Source organism: Camelus ferus, chromosome 3, assembly GCF_009834535.1.
Source record: "Camelus ferus isolate YT-003-E chromosome 3, BCGSAC_Cfer_1.0, whole genome shotgun sequence".
NCBI classification, from domain to species: Eukaryota; Metazoa; Chordata; class Mammalia; order Artiodactyla; family Camelidae; genus Camelus; species Camelus ferus.
In genome coordinates, this window is record NC_045698.1 from 55,665,014 (window position 1) to 55,686,605 (window position 21,592).

A 21,592-nucleotide genomic window follows, 5' to 3' on the forward strand; every position below is an offset into this window, starting at 1 on the left:
TCCATGTCTTTCACCAAAAATGAACTGTTATTTGTTTGGGGATCAAAGAAGGTGACTTTTTATACTGGATATAATGAATACCTCAAGACATGGTATTTTAGCTCAAGAATCATTACTTCATTATTGAGAACAATGATTATTTTTTAAGACTGTAAAGACTGATCTACATTTTGTTTTAATTCTTACGTATGTGTGTGTATGTGTATACATGCACACACACACACACACACACACACACACACACACACACACACACAAACTCTTTCCTCCTTTTTCCCACTCCCTTAAAATGATTATTAAAATCTTTGAATTTGCTTTTATGAAATATAAATTACATATTAACTTACATTGAATAAATAAGGCACTTAATAAGTACCATGGTACATATCATAGTGCTTTAAAAAGGCTAGGATGCAATAAACACTTAAATTGAATCAAAACAAGTACTCAGTGAATTTTTTTTAAGGTCAATACACTAGTTGTTATCCATTAAGACTTGCAATGAGACATTTTAGTTTTAGCCCCCTTTCAGTGGTGGTTTATATGTCATTTGAATTTAAGTTAGGAGACAAAGCAAAGAAAAATTGCTTTAATTGGGTACACACATCATGCTGTAGCTCTTGGAAGCAGAATATTTTGGCAGGTTATTAAGCAAAATTCTAATACCCAGGCATGATGGAACAGATTTTTCTTCCAACCCTCCATTTCCCTATAAAATATTTACCTTTCAGAAATATATACAAACGGTTTTATTAAAACTCTTTCTTGTGTAGCCAAAAGGAAATACTTCGAATTTCAGATGTGACAAATTCATTTTCCAAACATCCTTTTGCATTCAGATTCTATTGCTGTCTCCTATAAATCTACTTTTGTATTTTCCAGGCATCCTCTAAGTATCCTGGTATCATTGCTTTTTTAACCTTTTTATCATTTATTTTGGTTAGCCTAGGATTGTTTTGTTCTACTGATCTCTCTCTCTTTCTCTTTTTTGTATAGTGTAGGATACACTGTATATAATATATATATATATATATAATATATATAGGGTTAGATGCACACTATATATAAATTTATATATATGTCTTTAAAATCCCAAAAGGAGTTCAACAGCTCTTACAATTTTCATCATCACAGAATTAGCAGTGGATTTGCCCCTTGCCCCTCTGAAACAATGGAAATCCTCACTTAATCCCCTTAGCCCCATGACGTCTTCAAATTATCCCAACAATTGCAGATACTTATACAGCCTGATATTCCCTGCCTTGGTCATGGAGTCCCCCTTGTGCCCCCTTAATGCCAATCTTCAGTGCACACGGAAGATTTTTAATTACCAAGAAGGCTATTTGAAGCTTTGATCAACATAAGACTAATTTGAAACCATTCAAAGTCTTGCTTAAGCCTTAGAGATCATTATAAGCTATCTCTCATACTTATTAGATAGCACCATATATACTTCCTGGTAATTTTAGAGTCATTCTATAAAGGTACATATTTTCTAAACCGCATTTGATCAGTAATGGGAAAATGAATGTTAATTGTCAGTGCATCTAATTGGTACCTGTGCAGGTCTTTTTACACTGATAGAGGTGCTTATCTCTGACATTACTAGTCTGCTGCCCCATAGACACTTCATTGGCACATACCTGTCTTGGAAGAAAGAGACAATCTAAGGATGGGCATTTGGGAGACAGTCTTATAGTTAGAAGGCAGGCTGTGAATGAGAGACTGTTGTCAACTCCAGAAAATTACCAGGAATAAAAGGAGAGTGGAAGACATTTAGAAACCAAAATTAATTCTGCACAACAAAAAAGTAATCTTAAATGATATGACTCCTAATAAAATCTCATCCGTAAGACCCAGTTGCCCCAATTTATATTTTCCAGTGACTTCCCAGGCACAATAGCTTGACTCACTTTGCTGTCTCATGGAAATGAGTCACCATATTTACTCCAGTTAAAAATGGAGATGCTCTTGCTGAAGTGGGAGGAGAGAACCAACGCTGCACCCCCTCAGCTGCTGAGGAACAAGCCTTTGAGTGTTCCTTGAGCCCTGGAACACAGTTAAGAACCACTAGTTTATGCAACTCCTAAAATACAACAAAGTGGAATTTGAGGCACATGCCAGGATGCCTGGCTTCTACCCAGGAGAGTCTGGAGAACTTTATTTCAGGCCTTCTTTGGGATAAAAATCATATATTTTACCTTTCATAGCAGACACCCTAAGTTATGCTGATCAGTTAGTGAATACGATAAACATTTATCATAGTAGCCTATCCAACATCTTTAAATTCTATACCTAATTTGACCTTCACATCAATCAAATAACATGAGCAATATTAGTTACACTTTATGAGGGAGGAAATTAAGGCTTATATATGATTAAGGAGCAAATTAAAGATTGGAACAAGCTTTCCCACTCATACATAGCCCAGTGTCTATTCCATTTTAGTCTACTGTCTCTGGAAATAAGTATCTCAGTGTTGTATGTTTGAAGGAAGTGGTGTTGGTGAAGCAGTTTTGTGTGCTTCTATTGAGTTGGCCCTGAGTGAAAGCATGAAGGAGGACAACTTGATCTTGCGGCCCCCTTAACTCTTTTTGCATCTCCTGCAGCACCTACTCCCTTTAGTGGTCCAGTGTTCTCATGATAGCCTGAATACTACCTGTAATTAGGACAACCAGTCACCATTTGGGATTTAGTGGCTGAAATGTTTTTCTTTGATAGCTTTCATGGGAACAGAAAATTCCTGGCTGGGGAACGCTAATGGAGCAGAATAGGACACCTGGCTGAAGGGCAATTCTGGGGCTCCTGAGATCACCATAATTTTGCATAATGCTACAAAAAGTAAAAATAAAGAGTTATCATGTTATTTCCACGTTAGCAAGTAATCTGACATATCACTCCAATGAGAAACTTCACAGTTTGGTGGAAGACTTGAACATGCCTGTAAATGTCTGCTGCTTTCTTTGCAGGGGTTGTGTTTCACTACAGGGCGGCGACCAGCAGGTATACTCTGAATTTTGAGACTGCACAGAAGGCTTGCTTGGATATTGGGGCTGTCATAGCAACCCCAGAGCAGCTCAACGCTGCCTATGAAGATGGATTTGAGCAATGTGATGCAGGCTGGCTGTCTGATCAGACCGTCAGGTGAGAGGTCTGGGGGCTACCAGCTTTAATTCATTAATTTGGGAGTGAGAGTAAAGTGCTACTTCCTAGTCCTTTATTTCCCCAGATATCCCATCCGGACTCCCCGAGAAGGCTGTTACGGAGATATGATGGGCAAGGAAGGAGTTAGGACCTACGGATTCCGTGCTCCTCATGAAACTTATGATGTGTATTGTTACGTGGACCATCTGGATGGTAAGATGTTTAAATTTCTATAGCTTCACTTGAACTTAGAGAGTTGAGGACAAGACTGGGAGCATGTTGGAGTAGAGCAAGTCTTCATGCTTGTTTGGATTCCAAACAGCAACATTTGGTTTAAATGACCGTATGAGTCTGTGGTGAAATAAGCTTAAATTAAAGTGGGAAGAGAAGGAGGGCTGTGTAAATGGTTATGGAGGTTTGAAATGTCTTTAGTTAATGGCAGGTTTGCATTCAGTCATGCTGCTATTGGAGTGTTTCCAATACACTTTTAGAGCATTAAGAATAGAAACCTGTAAGGGTGGTACCTATTCTTGTAAGAACTTCAGGTAAAAACCAGTAGTAACAAACCACTGGGAATCTAAGTGCTGATAAACATCCCAAAGTGCAACTAAATAACGCAAACTAGCCCAGGAAGGATTTTCACATTTTTCTTCTCCTCTTGTTCACTTCGCTGCACTAACATTTAGAGCAATCACTCATTCATTCAATGAATGAACTCATTTTAAAAAAGCCCTACTATGTGATAGGTACTCTGCTCATTGTTAGAACTATGAAGCCAGTTAAGATATAAGCCTTACATTAGAGATGCTTAGAGTCTGATTGATTCTGGGGCTATCATTTCTCACTCAGCACGTGTTAGAGACTCAGAGTCAAGTTTGAGTTCTATAAGGGAGACGTTCTCTAAGGACACAATACAGTTTTATTATAAGGCACATGAAGTAGAGGTTTCTATGACTCTTGAAATGGAATTTCATGTGTGTCAGCAGGTATCTTAGAAGCCTAATTATATAAATAGAAATACTGCATTGAGTTATGCTTTTAATTTTGGCTGGGTACACATAAAAAGAATGATCTCAATTTTGTTACATGTGAAATGAGGAGGTTTAACTAGATAATTTCCATAGTCCCTTTCACCATTAAAATTCAATGATTCTATGAATTGAATAAACAACCTCACAGACTGAAAACTAGAAAATAAGCAGCTTCTATTTGCCTAATGCTTTGACTCAATTTGAATAGGAAGACCTGCTCCCAAGAAGGCTGCTTGGGTGTGGTTCTCTAGCATCTTAACATTTTTATTGTAACTATCATTTAAGACAAAAATGTGTTTCCTAAGCCAGAAATTCATATACTAACAATTTTCGTTTTTTACAGGGATAAAGGGAAATTACATGTAAAATCCAAGTCATGAGATAGAGAGAAACAAACAAATGGATAGATAGATAGATCAATCTCTTTTATATTTCTTTTATAGCTAGCTAGCTAGCTAGTCTCCTTCCTTTAAGTTTAATTTCAAGTTTATTTTAAGTTTAATTAACTTTTTTCATGGAATAGGAGGTGGTTGGTAGAGAAATCTGATTCCAGGAAATAAATTTGGTTATTGCTATTTCAGTAAGATGGAAATTCATAAAAGGTGAAATTTGTTTTATCACTGTTGTTTTAATTTAGACTAATATCTATTAGAGTGATAGTTATTGAAATTTCAGGTATGCTGGTAATACTAGAATTAAACTAGAGGTAGTTTTTGAAAAAGTGTACGTAAGTTCTAATTACCTAAAAGATCTTTACCAAATATAATTGAAATGGTGACTTTCGGGTACAAATCCGTGGTCTGATCCTAATATGAATAAGTGTCACAAGTGAGCCTCCTTGATGAAAAGACAGGCTTATGTGCTCACAATGTCACTAGAAGGAGTGCCTATGGGCTCCTGTGTGTATCTTCTCTTCAGTCTTATCCCGTTACAGTTACTGAAACCCCACTCCCTAAAGCTACAGAATCTCTGCCTTCTTTGAAGCCAGAGGACTTTCTGTTTCTGCAGAAGTCCCAGAGATTCCATGCCCTCTATAAATACAGTGTGAGATACTTTTGACAGGTCTTGGTGGTAGAAGGCCTGCCAGGAATCACTGGCCACATTGTACCCATTGAGAGCTGGCTCCCCCATAGTCTGCTCAGAGTAACATAACTAGTATTTGGGGAAAGTTGGGCTGTCAGAAGGGTAATTGAGGATGTGCACATAGACCACGATGAAATGGATTTACTAGTTGTATAAGAGTTCTTCTCCACCTCCATAAACATCACCATTTCTAGGGCAATGGTTATTGGTAAAACCAATCTCTGTATCAATGTAACTCAACTGTATTTTATACAGTTATATATTTACTTGGGATAAATGTTCCACATATTTGATGACTGAAAACTTGTAATGTGTAATATAACATCATTTTAGTTGTGGTATTAACACCAAAGCAAAAAAAAATAAATAAATTAACATTTTTGTCACATTAAAGTTAGAAAGATAAAAGAATCAGTATAAGTATGAATTCAAGCACTGGCTGAAATTTGTGTCAGCAGAGTAACAAGGCTTTAATTTGTTTCATAGAAGGAACTTGACAATTTACAATGACATTGTTCTGGAAATATTTCCCTCTTTGTTTGTTGTCCCTTGGAATAATTAGCAAATTTTTGGAACCTGGTCTTTCCTTTCTTGACTTGAAATTGGACTTGGTGGGAGGTGGTGGGGTTAAAGAGACCTTTTGTGACTGATGATGTAGGAGGAAGGTCACAAGATGATTCTTGTAAGGTCTCTTTCTCTGCTTTACTGAAGTGTATGTTCTCCCTTTGAAATAAAGACCACTGGCTAAACTGTGATTTGATAAAAATTCTTGTGGAAAGTTGACTTTGTAAAATTACATCTGATACTTTAGTTGCCACGTTGATAAAAGATCATTTGAAAGTGAGCCAAAGTTCCTTTTAAGAGATATTTATTGCTATATTCATGGGTATAATAATTCCCACCTATAATTCATTGTATCTTTGACAGCCAATTGTGTATGTGAGAGGTGGTGGGGGCCAGTCAGAATTAGAGATATTAATGTACTCAGAATGCCTGTAATGGAATGTATACTCAGTTATAAACCAAGTGCAATTACTATAGATCAGAAGTAATATTATTCCAGATGGTCTAGTGAAAAAATCAATTAAGTATAAGATGAAACCTAGTTCAAAAAGACAATTAATTTTGTCTTAATTTAGTTATTTGTCATGAAAGATATTTAGTTGACAGAATGTCAACCATCTGTTTTTTTCTCCTCTCTTATTTTATAATGTCATTTTTATATTTCTTTATAAAATTCAAATAATTATACTAAACTAAATCCAGCCAGTTTGAGGGGGAGAAAAACCAATCTGGTTCTTATTCTAAGGTGGTAATTATAATACAGTTATGCATATACATACGATATTCAACTCTATTTGTAAAAATAACCTAGTAAGTTTAAGAGTGTTAACACTAGCTTATATCCACTAGCAAGCAATTTCATTATTAGCTTGAGTCCTTGGAAATGGTGACTTGTTAGCCATGATTCAGTAACAGAACACTCTTACTAAGAAATTAATGGAATTAAGATTCTAAAGTAGGAATATAGAAGTTAAGATCCATAAAATTATCCTTTCTAGTAAATTTAATCTGTGTTTTCTGCTAAGGTAAATTTGGAAAACATTGAGAGGGTTTACAATAGAGTTGAGATGATTAAATAGTTCAGAAAATTGGGTAAAGGATCGGAGTAGTTTGGGAGTGGTAAAGACAATGCCGAGGGAGGATTCTTGATTAGTAGGTAAGTAACTCATAATTAAGACTAGGAAGGACCTCAGTTGAGTCCCAGCTTTGTCACTCATTAGTTGTGAGATCCTGAACAAGGCTTTACCTCTCTAAGCTTCAGTTTCTTCTTGTGTGAAATGGGGACAATCAGGATACTTATCTTTTAATCATGGTATGAAAATAAAATAAGTTGAGGTCTAAAGCTTTTATCACACCATATAGCACAAAGTGAGTGAGTGCTCAATAAATAATAGTTGTTATTACAGCTTCTGGGTATATGAAAGTTCCTTTATTTCTACTGAATTCAAAAAAATGAAGATGAGATAAAATTGCAACTCTGTGAATTAGGTTCAATGTAAGGAATTTTTTTTTCTGACAATAATTATTGTTAAATGTAGAAAGAATCCTGACAGACTATAAAATGTCATCTCTGAAAGTTTTTTCAACTATAGATCTGAGATGTTATGAGTGCAATGCTTCGTTGAAGTCTGGGACATGGTACTTCAGAAAATATAGAAATAACTGAAAATTGGTCACTTTATGAAGGCAGGTGACTTTTATGTCGAGGTATTTTGAATATGGTAAATTGCTTGAACATTTTTAAATAATTTAAAAAATACCCTGGCAAAATAAGAATTCCCACACTCTCTCTCCTAAATTGTTTGAAATCAGCTTATTCTCTGATTAGAACATTATCTTCTTGAACCATAATATTCAGGAGTTAATCTGCTGTCTGACCCCCCCACAGAAGGTCATGGGCATATAAACACATTCACTTTGCCACTGGGAGATTTAAATACTTGTGAAAGTGCTTTGTGAACTCATGAATTTCTGTGCTGAAAACTGGCAATTTCACAGGAAATATGTGTGTGTAGTTCTATCCATAGCAAAAAATTCCTAGATAAGATAGATACGAAAGTATTGAAAAGAATGGACTCCAATGTAAATATTTAAGCTTAAAAAAACACTCAAATGTTTAAAAATATCTTCAATTATTTTTAATGAAATGAATAGGTTGACTGTTCATTTGGTTTCTTTTTGATAGCAGGTACTTAAAAGAAAATAGTTTCCTTTATAGAATGGTTTAATTCTCTCTGCAGATACATCAGAGGGTAGATGAAGTCAGACTGCTTTCTTTCATGGTTGACCCTCTTAGGTTCCTGCAAATGAGTCAATACTTCTAGTCTTGTCCCCAAATCTTACAAATGATTGATCCAGGAATTCCTTGCCCCTGACATGGGCAATCTTGGGAACCTACATCCTAACCTTCTATGGCCTGTATTTTCCATATAAACTTTCCATGTTGGCTTTTCCTTCACCTGAAACAACTACCACCCAATTATTCCAATTCCCTGACTTTCACACAAGCTTCCCAGCACTTTGATGTATCTGTACTCTGGGCTCTCTCGTTCATCCCACATGCCCTTCCTAAGTCCTAGTTGGTCTCTCTCACCTTTACCATCTCTGATTTTGAATATATGGCTATAATCACCCTCCTGCAAATGTTTGCTTACTCCTCCATCTTCTACTAGACTATGGATTCTGGGAGAGAAGGAACCACATGTATCCCCGCTATGTCCTTGGCACACAGTAGGTGCTCCACAGATGGAGGTGAATAAATGAGTGAATTAATAAATTAACCTTGAAACTGTACGTATCCACTCTACTCACATCAATTTTTTCTTGCCCCTTGGATAACTTCACATCTCTCCAGGCTTCATCACAATCCTCCTTCCAAATATTTCATTGCTCCAATTTTATTATTAGTTTGTTTAATTTCATTTTTGCTCCTTTGTATGTAAATGAATCAAATGCTTTGTGGGATGAACAAAAGGACACCAAAAGAACAAAAAAATGAAAAATGGAAATAATAATTTTTAGTTTTATATGTCTAGCCCTGAACTCTCTTCTGAATTCCATACCCTCATTTCTAGTTTGTGAATCATTTTTGTGTCTCATCTCTGGGTTTCTGTCTCATTTCACAAATAACCCCCATGCCTTTAACAGTTCTTCAAGGGACCTGTTTTATGACCATCAAAGCATTTAAACACCATAGCCATATCACTCCCCTACTCAACACTGTGTAGTGAATTTACTGTTCCCTTTCTCCTCAAGCACAAACTCGTCCCATTCTGCAAAACCCTCAAACCTGGCTCGAGAGTAACCTACTCAACTGTGTTTACTTCTTTCCAGTATGACCCAGCAAACATGCACCAGCCGTCCACAGGCTCCATGCTAGCTCCTTCCAGCAGCTGTGCTTTGTTCCTCTCAGAGAACACAAGACTGTCATCTTTCCAACATTCTGCTCTTCCCAGTGCCTGAAGACAGACTGCCTCCATGAGCCCATCTTTGGCTCTTCTAGCTCACACTGACTTCCTGATTCTGAACTCTCACTTTTCTTAGAGTTAGTTCCACATGTCTGATGTTTAATTATCCTCTGGTTGATTTATATTCATCAGGTACAAATTATTACCTATTATTTTTATTTCTGAAAAATTTCTGTAAATGGTAAAGATAAGGCCATGATCTTCTTCTATAACTCTCCCAACCACAGTGAAGAACCTATTCCAGTAATAGGCACATAATAGTTACTCAAGAAATACTTGGTGGTAATTGCAGCATTTCTCCAAACTTTGTCTCTTTTAGAGACTACCTTCCACCACCCTACCATTTCTATAGTACTTGGGAAAAAATGCCAAGCTTTGTCCACCAAATTTACTAAGGATCCAGTTTTTTTACTTTTACTGATTGCCATGATACTAGTTTTTCTCTTTGAATGTCTCTTCTCACTCTTTTCTGTGGTGTCTCTTAGAAATAATTCTTTCCTACAGATACTCCTTTCTCCTTTCCAGCCTCTCACAATAATTCCTCCTTCTTGCCTTCCTAGCCAACTGTCCTCATTGGTGTTGGTACCATTGTACCTATTCACAAATTACAGGTTAATTTTTCTACTGCTTTCTCATGTCAAAATCCAGGATAGCTCAGTCACCTCTATGACTTGTCTAATGACTTCATGTCATCCTTGTGTCTGACCTAGAACTAAAAATCACCTTTCCTTTTAATCTTATGAATTCCTTTAGATAGGAAAGCTAAAAATTTAGGTAAAAGCCTGAATGTCCTTAAACAGGTCTTAGAGCAGGGTTTAGTTCCAGCTTCTTTGGAGGCTTTGATTGTATCAGAATCAGATATCAGATCTGGAAATTGTGTGATTTCCTGCCTGTGGATTCTCAGATTGACTTTTAATTTTAATGGAATTTACAGAATGTAATCTACAGAGTATTTCACTAATGGGAGTTATTTAAGAATTAGTGCAACAAAACATTGCCAAATCCCCAGTCATGAGACTAACTTGTGTTTCCTTCTAAGAGTTGTAAAAGTTTAAAGTTTTACTTTTATTTTTATCTATTTTGAGTTAATTTTTGTGTATGGTATAAAGTAAGAGTCCAAATCCATTTTTTGGCATGTGCATATCCAGTTGTGCCCGCACCATTTGTTGAAAAGACTATTCTTTCCTTATATAATGGCCTTGGCACCCTGTTGAAAATAAATTGCTCATAGATATAAGGATTTATTTCTGGACTCTATTCTATTGATCCATACATCTATATGTCTATACTTATGTCAGTACCACATTGTTTTGATTATTTTTGCTTTGTAGTAAATTTTGAAATTGGAAAATTTGAGACCTCCAACTGTGTTCTTTTTCAAAATTGTTTTACTTATTCTGGGCCCCTTGAGTTCTCATGTAATTTTCTAGAAAGAAGTCAGCTGAGATTGAATTGAATCTCCAGATTAGTTTGAGGTGTACTGCCACCCTAACAGGAGTACATCTTCTGATCCATGAACATGGGATTTTTTTTTAGATCATCTTTACTTTCTTTCAACAATGTTTTGTACCTTTTATAGGTTTTAGGGTATAAGTTTGCAGAACTTTTGTTAAATTTAATCCTAAATATTTTATTCTTTTTGATGCAAATGCAAATAGGATTTTCTTTATTTCTTTTTCTGATTGTTCATTACAAGTGTATGAAAATATAATTGATTTTTATATATTGGTCTTGTATCTTGTATCCTGCAACCTTGCTGAAATTGTTTGTTCTAATAGTTTTTTCAATGGAATCCTTAGGATTTTCTATATATAGTCCCTTTTATTTTATAATCTCACCTTAAATAAGTAGAAATGTCTTGACATAAACCTCTTGAAACATGTGACAATCGATTGCTTTAAGGTTTAGATGTCAACTTCTCCTGGAATTCTGAATCGAAAGAGCTTCTTTAGAAATACAGTGGCCATTTACCTCTCAGCTTTGAAAAGTTTAAAAAAAAAAAAAATCTAGGCTGATTCTCCTGTGTTGACCTGCAGACATACTGTGCCTGTCAAATCAAATAACACATTCAATCTTTACATATTTTGAAGACTCAGACATCCAGAAATTTTTTAGAATCTCTTTCTCACTCTAATTAAAATCTTACTGCTCTGTCAATGGGAAAGAATGAAGTCTGACATCCCCCAAACCATGAAAATATGTTGAAATTTTAGTAGGATTTCCTATGTCTTTAAACCTTTCAAATGACATACATAAGATCTTGTGTAATAGCACATTGATAAATATGTGGATTCCTTTCCCCATGAATATCAACTGATTTAGAGAATGGTAACTATCACAGCAGACAGATGACTAATTCTCTAAAATTAAATAGAGGGTAAAATTTTCAAAACCCAGTGTCTATGCTTTAAGCCACATTATGATTCCAAGTTCAGCCTAAGACAAGTGAGAAATTTGAAAGGTGCTGACCTAGCTTTCCAATCTCATTACCCCCCAAATTAGAACCATTGCCAGACTAACGCTAGAAATGGATGAATTTACCTTGGCAGCCCCAGAAGTTTTCTTGTCACTGCTAACAGAAGGTTGGTCTCTGTGCAGGTTAATGGATCAAATCAAATTCTTAGGGGGACTTGACATGATTTTGAATTATCTACAAATATCGACCATCAAAAGATTATATAACAGGATATGTTAGTTTTTAACCAACCATGTACAGCTGATGGACTTCGTGATCCAGGATAATGAGCATTAGTCTTCACTGCTTTGATCTTGTGTATATAGACAAAGGGAAAAAAGGGAGAGAAAGAGCCGAGAGCGGTAGGAGGTTGCAGGGAGTGGAGGAGCAGAGAAAAAGAAACTTCCTTTGAAAAAACTTAAAATCCAAAGCTTGAAACCTAATAATTACATTGAACTGTTTTTATCGCCACAGTACTTGCCATATACTGCAAGTGATTTTATCCTATAAGCATTTCACATCCTAATAATTATCTCAGATCTGCTGATGCCAACACCCCTTTTCTCCTTGGTGACGGCAGGGAATTGTCTGCAGGAGAGAAATATCCTGTCTTAGCTTTCCTCTGGACCCAGGTTCTTTCATAACTTTTCTGAGTTACTCCTGGGTATAAACTCTAGCTTGTGAATAGTGTGGGTCATTTTTAATGTTTTGATTTGTTTTCATCATGACTTGCCATTTCAGTATATGTCATTTTTAAGTCTGCCAAGAAACAGCTTTTCCATTTAGCAATCAGAAGTGTGGAAAAAAAGATGCATGGTCCACTTTCCAGGGAGTCTTTTAGCAGCTAGTTGTCAAATTAAAGTATTTTTTTCTTAATATTTCTGAAGATATTAATTCCCATAATTAAGATGAATTTAGTTTGTGGAATGTCACCAGATACTAAAATCTCCCCAGCAATGTCCTCCAGTTTCTTCTAGGACATCCCTGGAAAGTTGGGATAACAAGAATAATTCAGAGCCTCAGCATTTAACTTAAAATTTTGGGGAAATATGAGTTAAGATACTGCGTATCTGTTTTCCATATGAACATGCAAATTATCCCGTGTGTGAAATCCTCTGATCTGCGTTATGTTTTATTGTGTACTAATGTGAATGTATATGCATCTGTATACACATCAATGAAGTCAATGAATTCTTATAAAAACTTAACTTGACACTTTATCTTAAGTTGTGTATCTTTCTGTGTATAAAGGATATTTTGTATATTTCTTTCCTGATGTTTTATTTGCTCTCTTTAATAAGAGATAAAAGGACTATTCTCTCATGGGTAGATAACATTTAGAAACGTGTTCCAAATCTGTACTCTTATTACAAATTTGACACCAGATGTCCTATAGATGTTGCTGCTCTGATGAGGCAACTTCTGGAACTGAATAGTGGACTCATTGTCCACTTATAAAAGTAATGCTTGCCTTCCAAGAAGGCAACTATCCAGTAAATCCAAAATGCATTCAGTTGTTCAGTCACAGTGTTCAAGAGTAGAGCTAGAACACAGCTTTGTCTGATGCGAATGAAGTAGGTGTATGTGTATTCTCTCTCAAGGAAGGCTTTGCTCCCCTCTCCTCTCCTCTAAAGGTGATGCTGTGATAAAACTCAGAAGGAACTTTTGTTACTTACATCGAAGGCCAAAAGGTGCCTCTAAGATCCCCTTGGGGTAGGAACTTACTTACACAACCTGACCTATGAAGTCATGTAGGAGAGAGAGAGAGAAGCTGAGCAAATGAACTGAATTGCTTTGCTTGATTTCCCATGTTTGTTTTCTCTTTCTCTGTTCCTTTGCTTCCTGATTTGGCTTTGCCTCTGGACTTTAGATTTTATCTCTTCATACATCCTCATATGATGGTTCATTTTTGGACCAAGGCTAGATTTATACTCCTGTTACTAGCCTGGACTTAATTTCTGTCTAGTGTCATTAATGTTACTAATGACTAATGTTTAGAACATATAATTTGTCCTCTAAATAATTCTAGACTATAGACTTTAAAACTGAAAGTAGATCAATAAAATCTTCAAAAATCTTAAAATCTTGACTACTTTTCTCAGTGTAAATGTGGTCAGTGTTTAGCCTAAAACTTGCATTTTTTTTCTGTGGGAGATGGGATTGAAAGGCTTCTGCCTACAGTTTAGGACCAAATGCTTTTATCTGCTGTACCTTGCTTGGCTTTTTGAAAAATGAGCTTCTTTCTAAGAAATGGGACCCTTCTGTGTTCAGCTTAAATGCAGTCTTGGACTCTTCATCAGGGTCCCTGCTCTGCCTGCCCCGGCATCCTTTGCTTGCTCACAGTCTTTTTCACAACCTGGGAGGCAATGGACTTCATATGACCTTTGCTTAGTTGTTTTGATTCCCCCTTTGATTCTGTCTGGTTACCTGGTTTTGGCACTTTGCTTCTATCTAGAGCAGGCTGACACACAGGCTACCAGGATACTTAATACTAAGTTATATTTGTTATGGATCAATTGAGATTCCTCTTCTTACACTCATGTCTCTAGGGCAGTGTTTTCCAAATTATTCCATGAAACAGATCCAAGGACTATTAATCAGTATTCTATAAGAAAAGGAGATTACCCTGGTCAAATAGCTTACAGATCATAACTTCCTTGTGGGGACTCCCAGAAAATACAATAATATTAAATACTCTGAGAAGTCTTGCAGAAATGAAACCTGTCAGATAACTTGTATTTGTTTTCTAAATGCCATTGTCTACAAAACGTCTTTTCTTTGGAATACCTAGTCATGTCTCAGGGATCGTCAGTTTTCTGTAGAAGACACTTTTGGAAAATATATTCTTAGAACTTGGACCAGAATTTCATAATCTTCCCCATCCACATCTTCAACAATAAGCTTTTAATAGGTTAATTCTGATTTAAACAGCAGGTCACCTATATTTGTATTATGTTGAATTAAAACATATATAATGTCAAAGGATTATCTATGTAAAACCAGGCACCTAAATGAATCAAAAAGACTTGACAGGAGGTTATTTTAGTTTTGTCAATAAAGAGTAAAAACAGATGTCTTAGAAATCACGGACACTTAGTAATATGAATTAGTTCAGTTATTACTATTGGTGTATTACCTATTAATTTACCTTTTTTTTCTGGTTTGGTTTTTGTATGAAACTGATGCCAGGATATTCTAGCATATTTGAGAAAAGTATAAGATGTCTGGCCTTAATTTTTTGACATTGATACGTAGGAAGGACAAAGTTTGGATATTCAAGTTACTGTTTTTGGTAGAGTTTTAGTGTCAATTCTAAAAGCTTCAAGACTCAATATGATAATTCCACAGTGTGGATGCTTCACTACATCATTAGATTTTTGAAGTGGATGAGGTAATGTTCGTGTTAAACAATTATGATTTAGGACGGCTTAGGCATTTAGTTTTTGAAACAGAGTTAAAGTAAATGTTTTTCTTTTCTTTTTCTCATTATTTTGAAATAAAAGAATAATTATGCCATGTATGATGACAGGCCACATGTTATCTTTGTAAATGAATTATTTTGATTCTCAGCTTAAGGTAAACTCAATTAATACCAATTAAATCTTGCACTTTTTTTTAATCTGAGTTACATGAAACCCAATGGTGATATATTTTTCGATATGTTCTCTTAATTTTATTTGCAATGTTTGAAAAGTTTCTACATAGAAACAAAAAGAAGAATAGCTGGCCTTAGGGATAACTGAATTGAATCAAATAAGTAAAATTATTTTCTGGAGATTGGACGGGTAAAAACTATCCTCCAAACAAGTGAATTAAATAATTATTTTGCTATAAAATCAGATTTTAGAAGAGTTTTTATATGAAAAGTTCTATAAGTAGATCTTTATTTAATAATAATAAGGGTATTCTCTTTTTAACCTGCCAGCACCTACTGAAACCTTTGTTTCCTTTAATATCCCAAATATGTTTGCTATTAAAACAAGGAAACCAGTTCCCCAGAACATCATGCCGTCATTTTTCTTCATTAGCCCTTTGGTCTGGCTCTATTTGGAGAAGTTGCTTTCCCCATCACACGAACTAACATTTGTTTGGAGAAGCAGAGTTTCACTCAATTAATTACATTTCTCAGCCCTGCTCTGGTTGGCTGATCACTCTTTTTAGTGAAGTGGGACAGTAGTCTTGCCTCAACATAGAAGTACCTCACGATGCAGGAAACGAAGGCAACGAAACTGATCCTCCAGCTGTAATAACATCGCCAGTGTTCCACCTCGGGGGGAAGCATGTTGGCGCTCTGCCCTCTTTCACACGTACCTTGCTTTCAGGCCTAATGCAAGTGTGATGCTGAAGTGGACAAGGCTGCTGAGGCTGCTCAGGGCGACGTAGTCTCTCTGTCTGCCTTTCCCTGGGTTGCTCTGAGCCAAATCCACAGGCAAGATGAATCACCTGTCCCAGACAGCAGCTACCCAAAGCTCTGTAGCAGAGTTAGCACTCTTTAATGTGCTGCTTGGGAAGGTTGGAAGAAAAAGGGCACCTTGTTTCTGAACCAGAACTTGAAATGCCATTCATTTAACAAAAATTATTGGATACATACTCTGCAACTGGTACTGTGACCTTTATGCTTTTAGCACTTATTAGGAGGGGAGACATTGCAGGAATGGGGAAAAGGAATGTTTCTTCTCATAGTGTATTTTTGGATTTGAGATCATAGTCCTTTTGACAGCCTAGATAATTAAGGACAAAAATCCATTCTCACCTCTACCTTTTTTCCAGTCAGGTAAAAGTCGTTTTTCTTTCTGTTCTTCAGATAGCTCTCATTGGGATTTGGCCTAGTTTCATTGGTAGCAGTTTTAGATTTGTAATGAGAAGAGCTGATACAGGTGATGTGGCCTTTCCCCCCTGAATAATTTTTCTTATTTTTATAAAGCTATCATACACATGCAGAGAGTAATGGCTCTATTCATTTTAAGCAATCGCTTGTTCCATCTGGATTTAGTCAGGTGAAGATCCAGATCACAAGAACTCTTGCATCCCAGCTGTCTAATATATCATAGAATCAGCAAGTGGTCTCAGTGGAAACAGGACCCTCTGCTAATACAGTAATGAGCTATCAATATTTTAGCCTCCTCTACCTCATTTTATATTCCTCCTCCTGCCTGCTGTATCTACTTAGCTATTCTCTAATTCTGCCTCTGTCTTTTAGCCACTTCTGTGCTCTGTAAAAAGCATCATTTAATTCACATTACATTTATTTCAGCCAATGGTTATGTTAGTTACCCAAGTAAAATTCCAATTAAACAAGCTCTCTGGCATTTCCAGAATATTTTATTGTGACATGTGAAATGATAATGAACGTACTAATTGGGTCTAATGGGACCTGGCGATGAAGAAAGTAAATGTTTAGCCTTTCTTTGTTCATCAACAAGCAAATGTAAGAGTCTCCGGAACCCAGTTAGAGCCCCTGCCAGCACATATGGTGACTCTGTGAGAACCAGAAGGTGCTCTTTCTGGGCAGACAGGTTGTGAAAGGTATCCATCCAGCCCAGGCAGAAAAAAAGGTGCCGCTTCCTCCAGTGGTGATGGGGGGTTTGGTCCCTTTGGCTGGTTGAGTGAGAGCTGACTTTGGCCCGCATACACCCTGAGCCCCACCCAAGTGCAGGCATGACTCTCAGGGCAGCCCTGCTAGGAAGGCAGGAAAGAGCATTCCATTCTGCTTCTATCCCTTCCCTCTTCAAACCCTGGAGGTTTTCTTGTTTGATTATTTGCCTTGATGGCAGTTAATCCATTTTGATAGTAGTGATAGATAAGAAAGAGAGTCAGAAAATTACTATTCGATTTGAAGATAAAGAAAAATAACCTCAGTGACAGGTCAATGCAGCTCCCCCTTTCCAGCATGCACTGTTAATAAGTACACTGCTGCCGCTTTCATTCGACAGAAAACCCGTTTCCTGGACACTAAACCCAAGAATCACTAGGAAAAGTTTGTTCATTTTAAAAAATGTATTGTAACTTTATTATCCAATGACCGCTTCTATGGCCTGGGAAATATATATAATGAAACTTTCCTGGTGTGTGTTATTTCTTATCATGCATTAATAATAACATTAGCTAACCATCAAATTTTTTGCTCTGAAGTATCCGAAACTGCTGCGTTGCCATGAAAAAAGACTTACGTGCTTCTCCTCCCCCGCCCCACCCCCACAAACAGGAAAGGACGGAATAGTAAAATTTAAACCTTTTTCCTCTTCTTATTCCAGGGGATGTGTTCCACATCACTGCTCCCAATAAATTCACCTTTGAGGAGGCTGCCGAAGAGTGTGAAAACCAAGATGCGCGCCTGGCGACGGTGGGGGAGCTCCAAGCAGCGTGGAGGAACGGCTTCGACCAGTGCGATTACGGGTGGCTGTTGGACGCCAGCGTTCGCCACCCTGTGACTGTGGCCAGGGCCCAGTGTGGAGGTGGTTTGCTTGGGGTGAGAACCCTGTATCGTTTTGAGAACCAGACAGGCTTCCCTCCCCCTGATAGCAGATTTGATGCCTACTGCTATAAACGTAAGTGTTTGATACCTTTTTAAACATTACAGATTAAAAAAAAAAATTACTTCGGAGGTATCCAATTGATGTTCAGCTAGCCATTGGAATGGATTCCGTGTCTTGCAGTGTGTGCGCTGATTGGAAACAGTTCAGTGACTTTCAAAAATAAGGAAATGGAACGGCAGCAGTATGGTTACAACAGCAGGCAGTTTGACAGATGGTTTTTTAGAGGATGAGGAAATGTCAGGTGAAGGCCTTAACTGGGCTGTCATCGCACTTAGAACCAGAGAAAATGTTTCTGAGTACTTATTTTAAATCAATTTCAATCCTTAAATGCGATTAGATTGTTGGTACTATAACGCTGAGGCCAACTGTTGGCTGAATTGAATTTTTGAATTCTGTTTATTTCATGTTTGGTATCACCCTTTCTTTCAAATGGCGGAGAATTTATATCTCAGTAATGGCAGGTGAGTACTTGGAGCTGACATGGCTAATACCTAAGCATGCACCATGCTATAAATAGAAATCTCATTTTATCTCATGTTATTTCAAGTAATGGAAATATATGCCTTCTAATGATTAATTCTGTAGTATCGTATTGCAGTACAGTGTATGTTTTTGCAAGTTCTAACAAAATTAGCTATCTTCAATTAGGTTTACTACTTAAAATGGATTTTAAGTAATGTTTCTCAACATTTATGATATAATTATTTAAATTTTTCAGATGTTCTTAAATTATTTGAACAATAGTGGTCCATGATATAGTATCATATTTGTAGAATGCCTCATTAAGCAAGCAAGTAATCCAGAGCCTCACCATAACATTTACGGTAGGATCTATATTGTGCCAGCAAAACAAAAATCTTGTAGAATTTTTGGTGACCTTGAGTATGTTCAAGATAGAGCCATGTTACACTGAAATACAGTGAGAATTTTTCTCTAAGTTTCCAGTATATCTCGTTGTAGCAGTATGTACAGTCACCCCCTGGTATCCACGGGGAATTGGCTCTGGGATTCTCCAGGATAGCCAAGTCCACAGATGCTCAAGTGACTGAGGGGAAATGGCTTAGTATTTGCATATAACCTATGCACAACTTTTTGTATACTTTAAATCATCTCTAGGTTATTTATAATACCTAATCCAACTGTATAAATAGTTGCAGGCACAGGGCAAATTCAAGTTTTGCTTTTTGGAGCTTTCTGGAATTTTTTTTTTAATCCAAAGTTGGTTGAATCCTCGGATGTGGAACCCACAGAATCAGTCAACTGTAACTGAAATTATTAGAAAATACACCAGCTTATTTTGTAATTGATTTCTAAGTTGAAATAATACAGATGTTCTTCATCAACCAAAAAGACACAGAACTGGGCTGTCTGAGTAGTCAGCAGGAAAGATGTTAGTGCAACAAAAAGGCGTGATTTCACATATTGCTATCTCCCAGCTAAGATGCCTGCATTTGGATCTCTTCCTGTAAATTCACTTTTCTGAGTGTTAAAGTCATGTGTTGTGTATCAGTGTGATGATATAAGCTGGCCATGAAAAGCCACTGAAAATATTATCTTGTGTTCCTAGGCCCTGAAACTACAGAAAAAGACAGTCATTTTCAGGAAAACAGATCAACAACAATAACAAAGCAGTATCCCTAGAAGTAGGAAGATATAACTCCTTTAAGCCACATACCCATGATAGTGATTTTCAAGCCTTAAAAATCAGTTTTACATTAAGTGACTGATTTGATTAAGGACGAAAATCCAATTTGTGTGTATGTGTTGGAGTGGAGTGGGGGTTAGGTTAAAGAAGTTAAATTAAGGAAAGAGTAGAAATGACTACCTTGTTCGATTTTATTTTCTTGTGCTTCATAAACCCGGCACTAGAAAGCTTTTAAACATTTCTTTTTCCCCTGAGGGTCAAATTTAAACCAAAGCCTGTCTATAGCCACAAAGAATTCATCCTGATGTTTTAAATTATTTGTTTAAATAAGGAGTTCACATGCATGTACAAAATAACAAGGTACTTAGATTAAATAAATAACCACCCACTAAAAATCTACATAAAATATGAATAAAGTTTGAAAGTTTAGGTCCGTTTTTCCCCTTATTCATTTGTGTCTGTGTGACTTGGAAATGTATAACTTGCAAATATAATGGATTAAAATTTTTGTTTTTTTCTCCACCTAAGCTAAAGGCTAGATTCCCATTTAGTTCTTCCCTAAGACCTTACCACATTCAAATTTCATTCAGCACATAAGAGGTTAGGGAAGTTTAGTCATACATAAAAGCCTTCCTTAAACCACACACAATGCCAACAGCCTCCCCAAATTTCTAATTCATTTTTCAAAAATCCTTTTAATATATGTATCTTTTAATACATATTTTGAAAAATATTCTCAAGATAATGTGCCTGCTGTCCAGTTTTCCCACAGAGCTGAGTAGTGACTAACTATAGAGTTAGAATTTTTAGGAGTTGTACCCTTAAGAGCAATTCCAAAAGTGATTTCAGGGATATACAGCTGGTTGGTTCAGTAGAGGAAGTTAGAAATATAACTCTATTTTTCTTGTTTGCTTTTACCAAATGTAGTGTTTTTAAGACCACTTCCTGGTGAATAGATGATACCAAATCTCATTTGCTGTAATTCTCTTTCCTTCTAAATCACTGAATAGAATATTAACAATGGCTGATGATAAACATAATGAGACTCTGTTCACATCAAATAGACCTGAAAAACAAGTAAATTAATATCTCTGTGAAATAAAGTTTACCTGTGCATTTCCCCTTGATGATTAAACTAAATTGTGCACTTTTAATTCTTCAGCCTCAGAGTTAAGCAAGTTCTGTGAAAGAGAGTTATACAGGGCTTTGAAGGATCGTGCATACTCCCCAAATTTAAGTGAATCCAAACCATTGAAAACTCATAATAACCTCTCATTTAATATTATTAATCATCTCCAAGAGAGGGAAATAGGGGATGGTTCCTGAAAAACCCATTCCAACAGCCTATTACCATCACTCTCAGAGAATTTTTCTATTTATCTAAATCCATTGCGTTAGAATTTGAGTCCATTTTTCCTTCTTACATTGGAGACCAAAATCTAAATAACAGCCTTTCTACTATTGAACACAATTATTTGGTTGTCCCTCAACTGAAACAATTTCCTTATTTTCAAATTTCAGTTTCTAGGCCTCTAATCACCTATGCGATGTTGCTTTGAACCTCATTGTTTTTCATAGCCCTCTGTTCGATGAAACTTAGAACTAGAAATAGTGGTCTAGAGAAGGCTAAATAGGTACCCACCACTTCACATGCTGTGTTTCTTACA

The 21,592-nt window shown here is 36.4% G+C and overlaps 1 protein-coding gene across 4 annotated transcripts in view; it reads left to right on the top strand.

Annotated features, from left to right (window-relative positions):
- VCAN (versican) overlaps positions 1 to 21,592 on the top strand; it is a 105,001-nt gene that overhangs the window by 17,863 nt on the left and 65,546 nt on the right. For all 4 annotated transcript variants that reach the window (XM_006178639.3, XM_006178641.3, XM_006178640.3 and 1 more), the window contains exons 4-6: positions 2,970 to 3,144; positions 3,230 to 3,357; positions 17,999 to 18,292. In XM_006178639.3, coding sequence (XP_006178701.2) covers positions 2,970 to 3,144; positions 3,230 to 3,357; positions 17,999 to 18,292 — 597 coding nt within the window. The remainder of the gene's footprint in view (positions 1 to 2,969; positions 3,145 to 3,229; positions 3,358 to 17,998; positions 18,293 to 21,592) is intronic.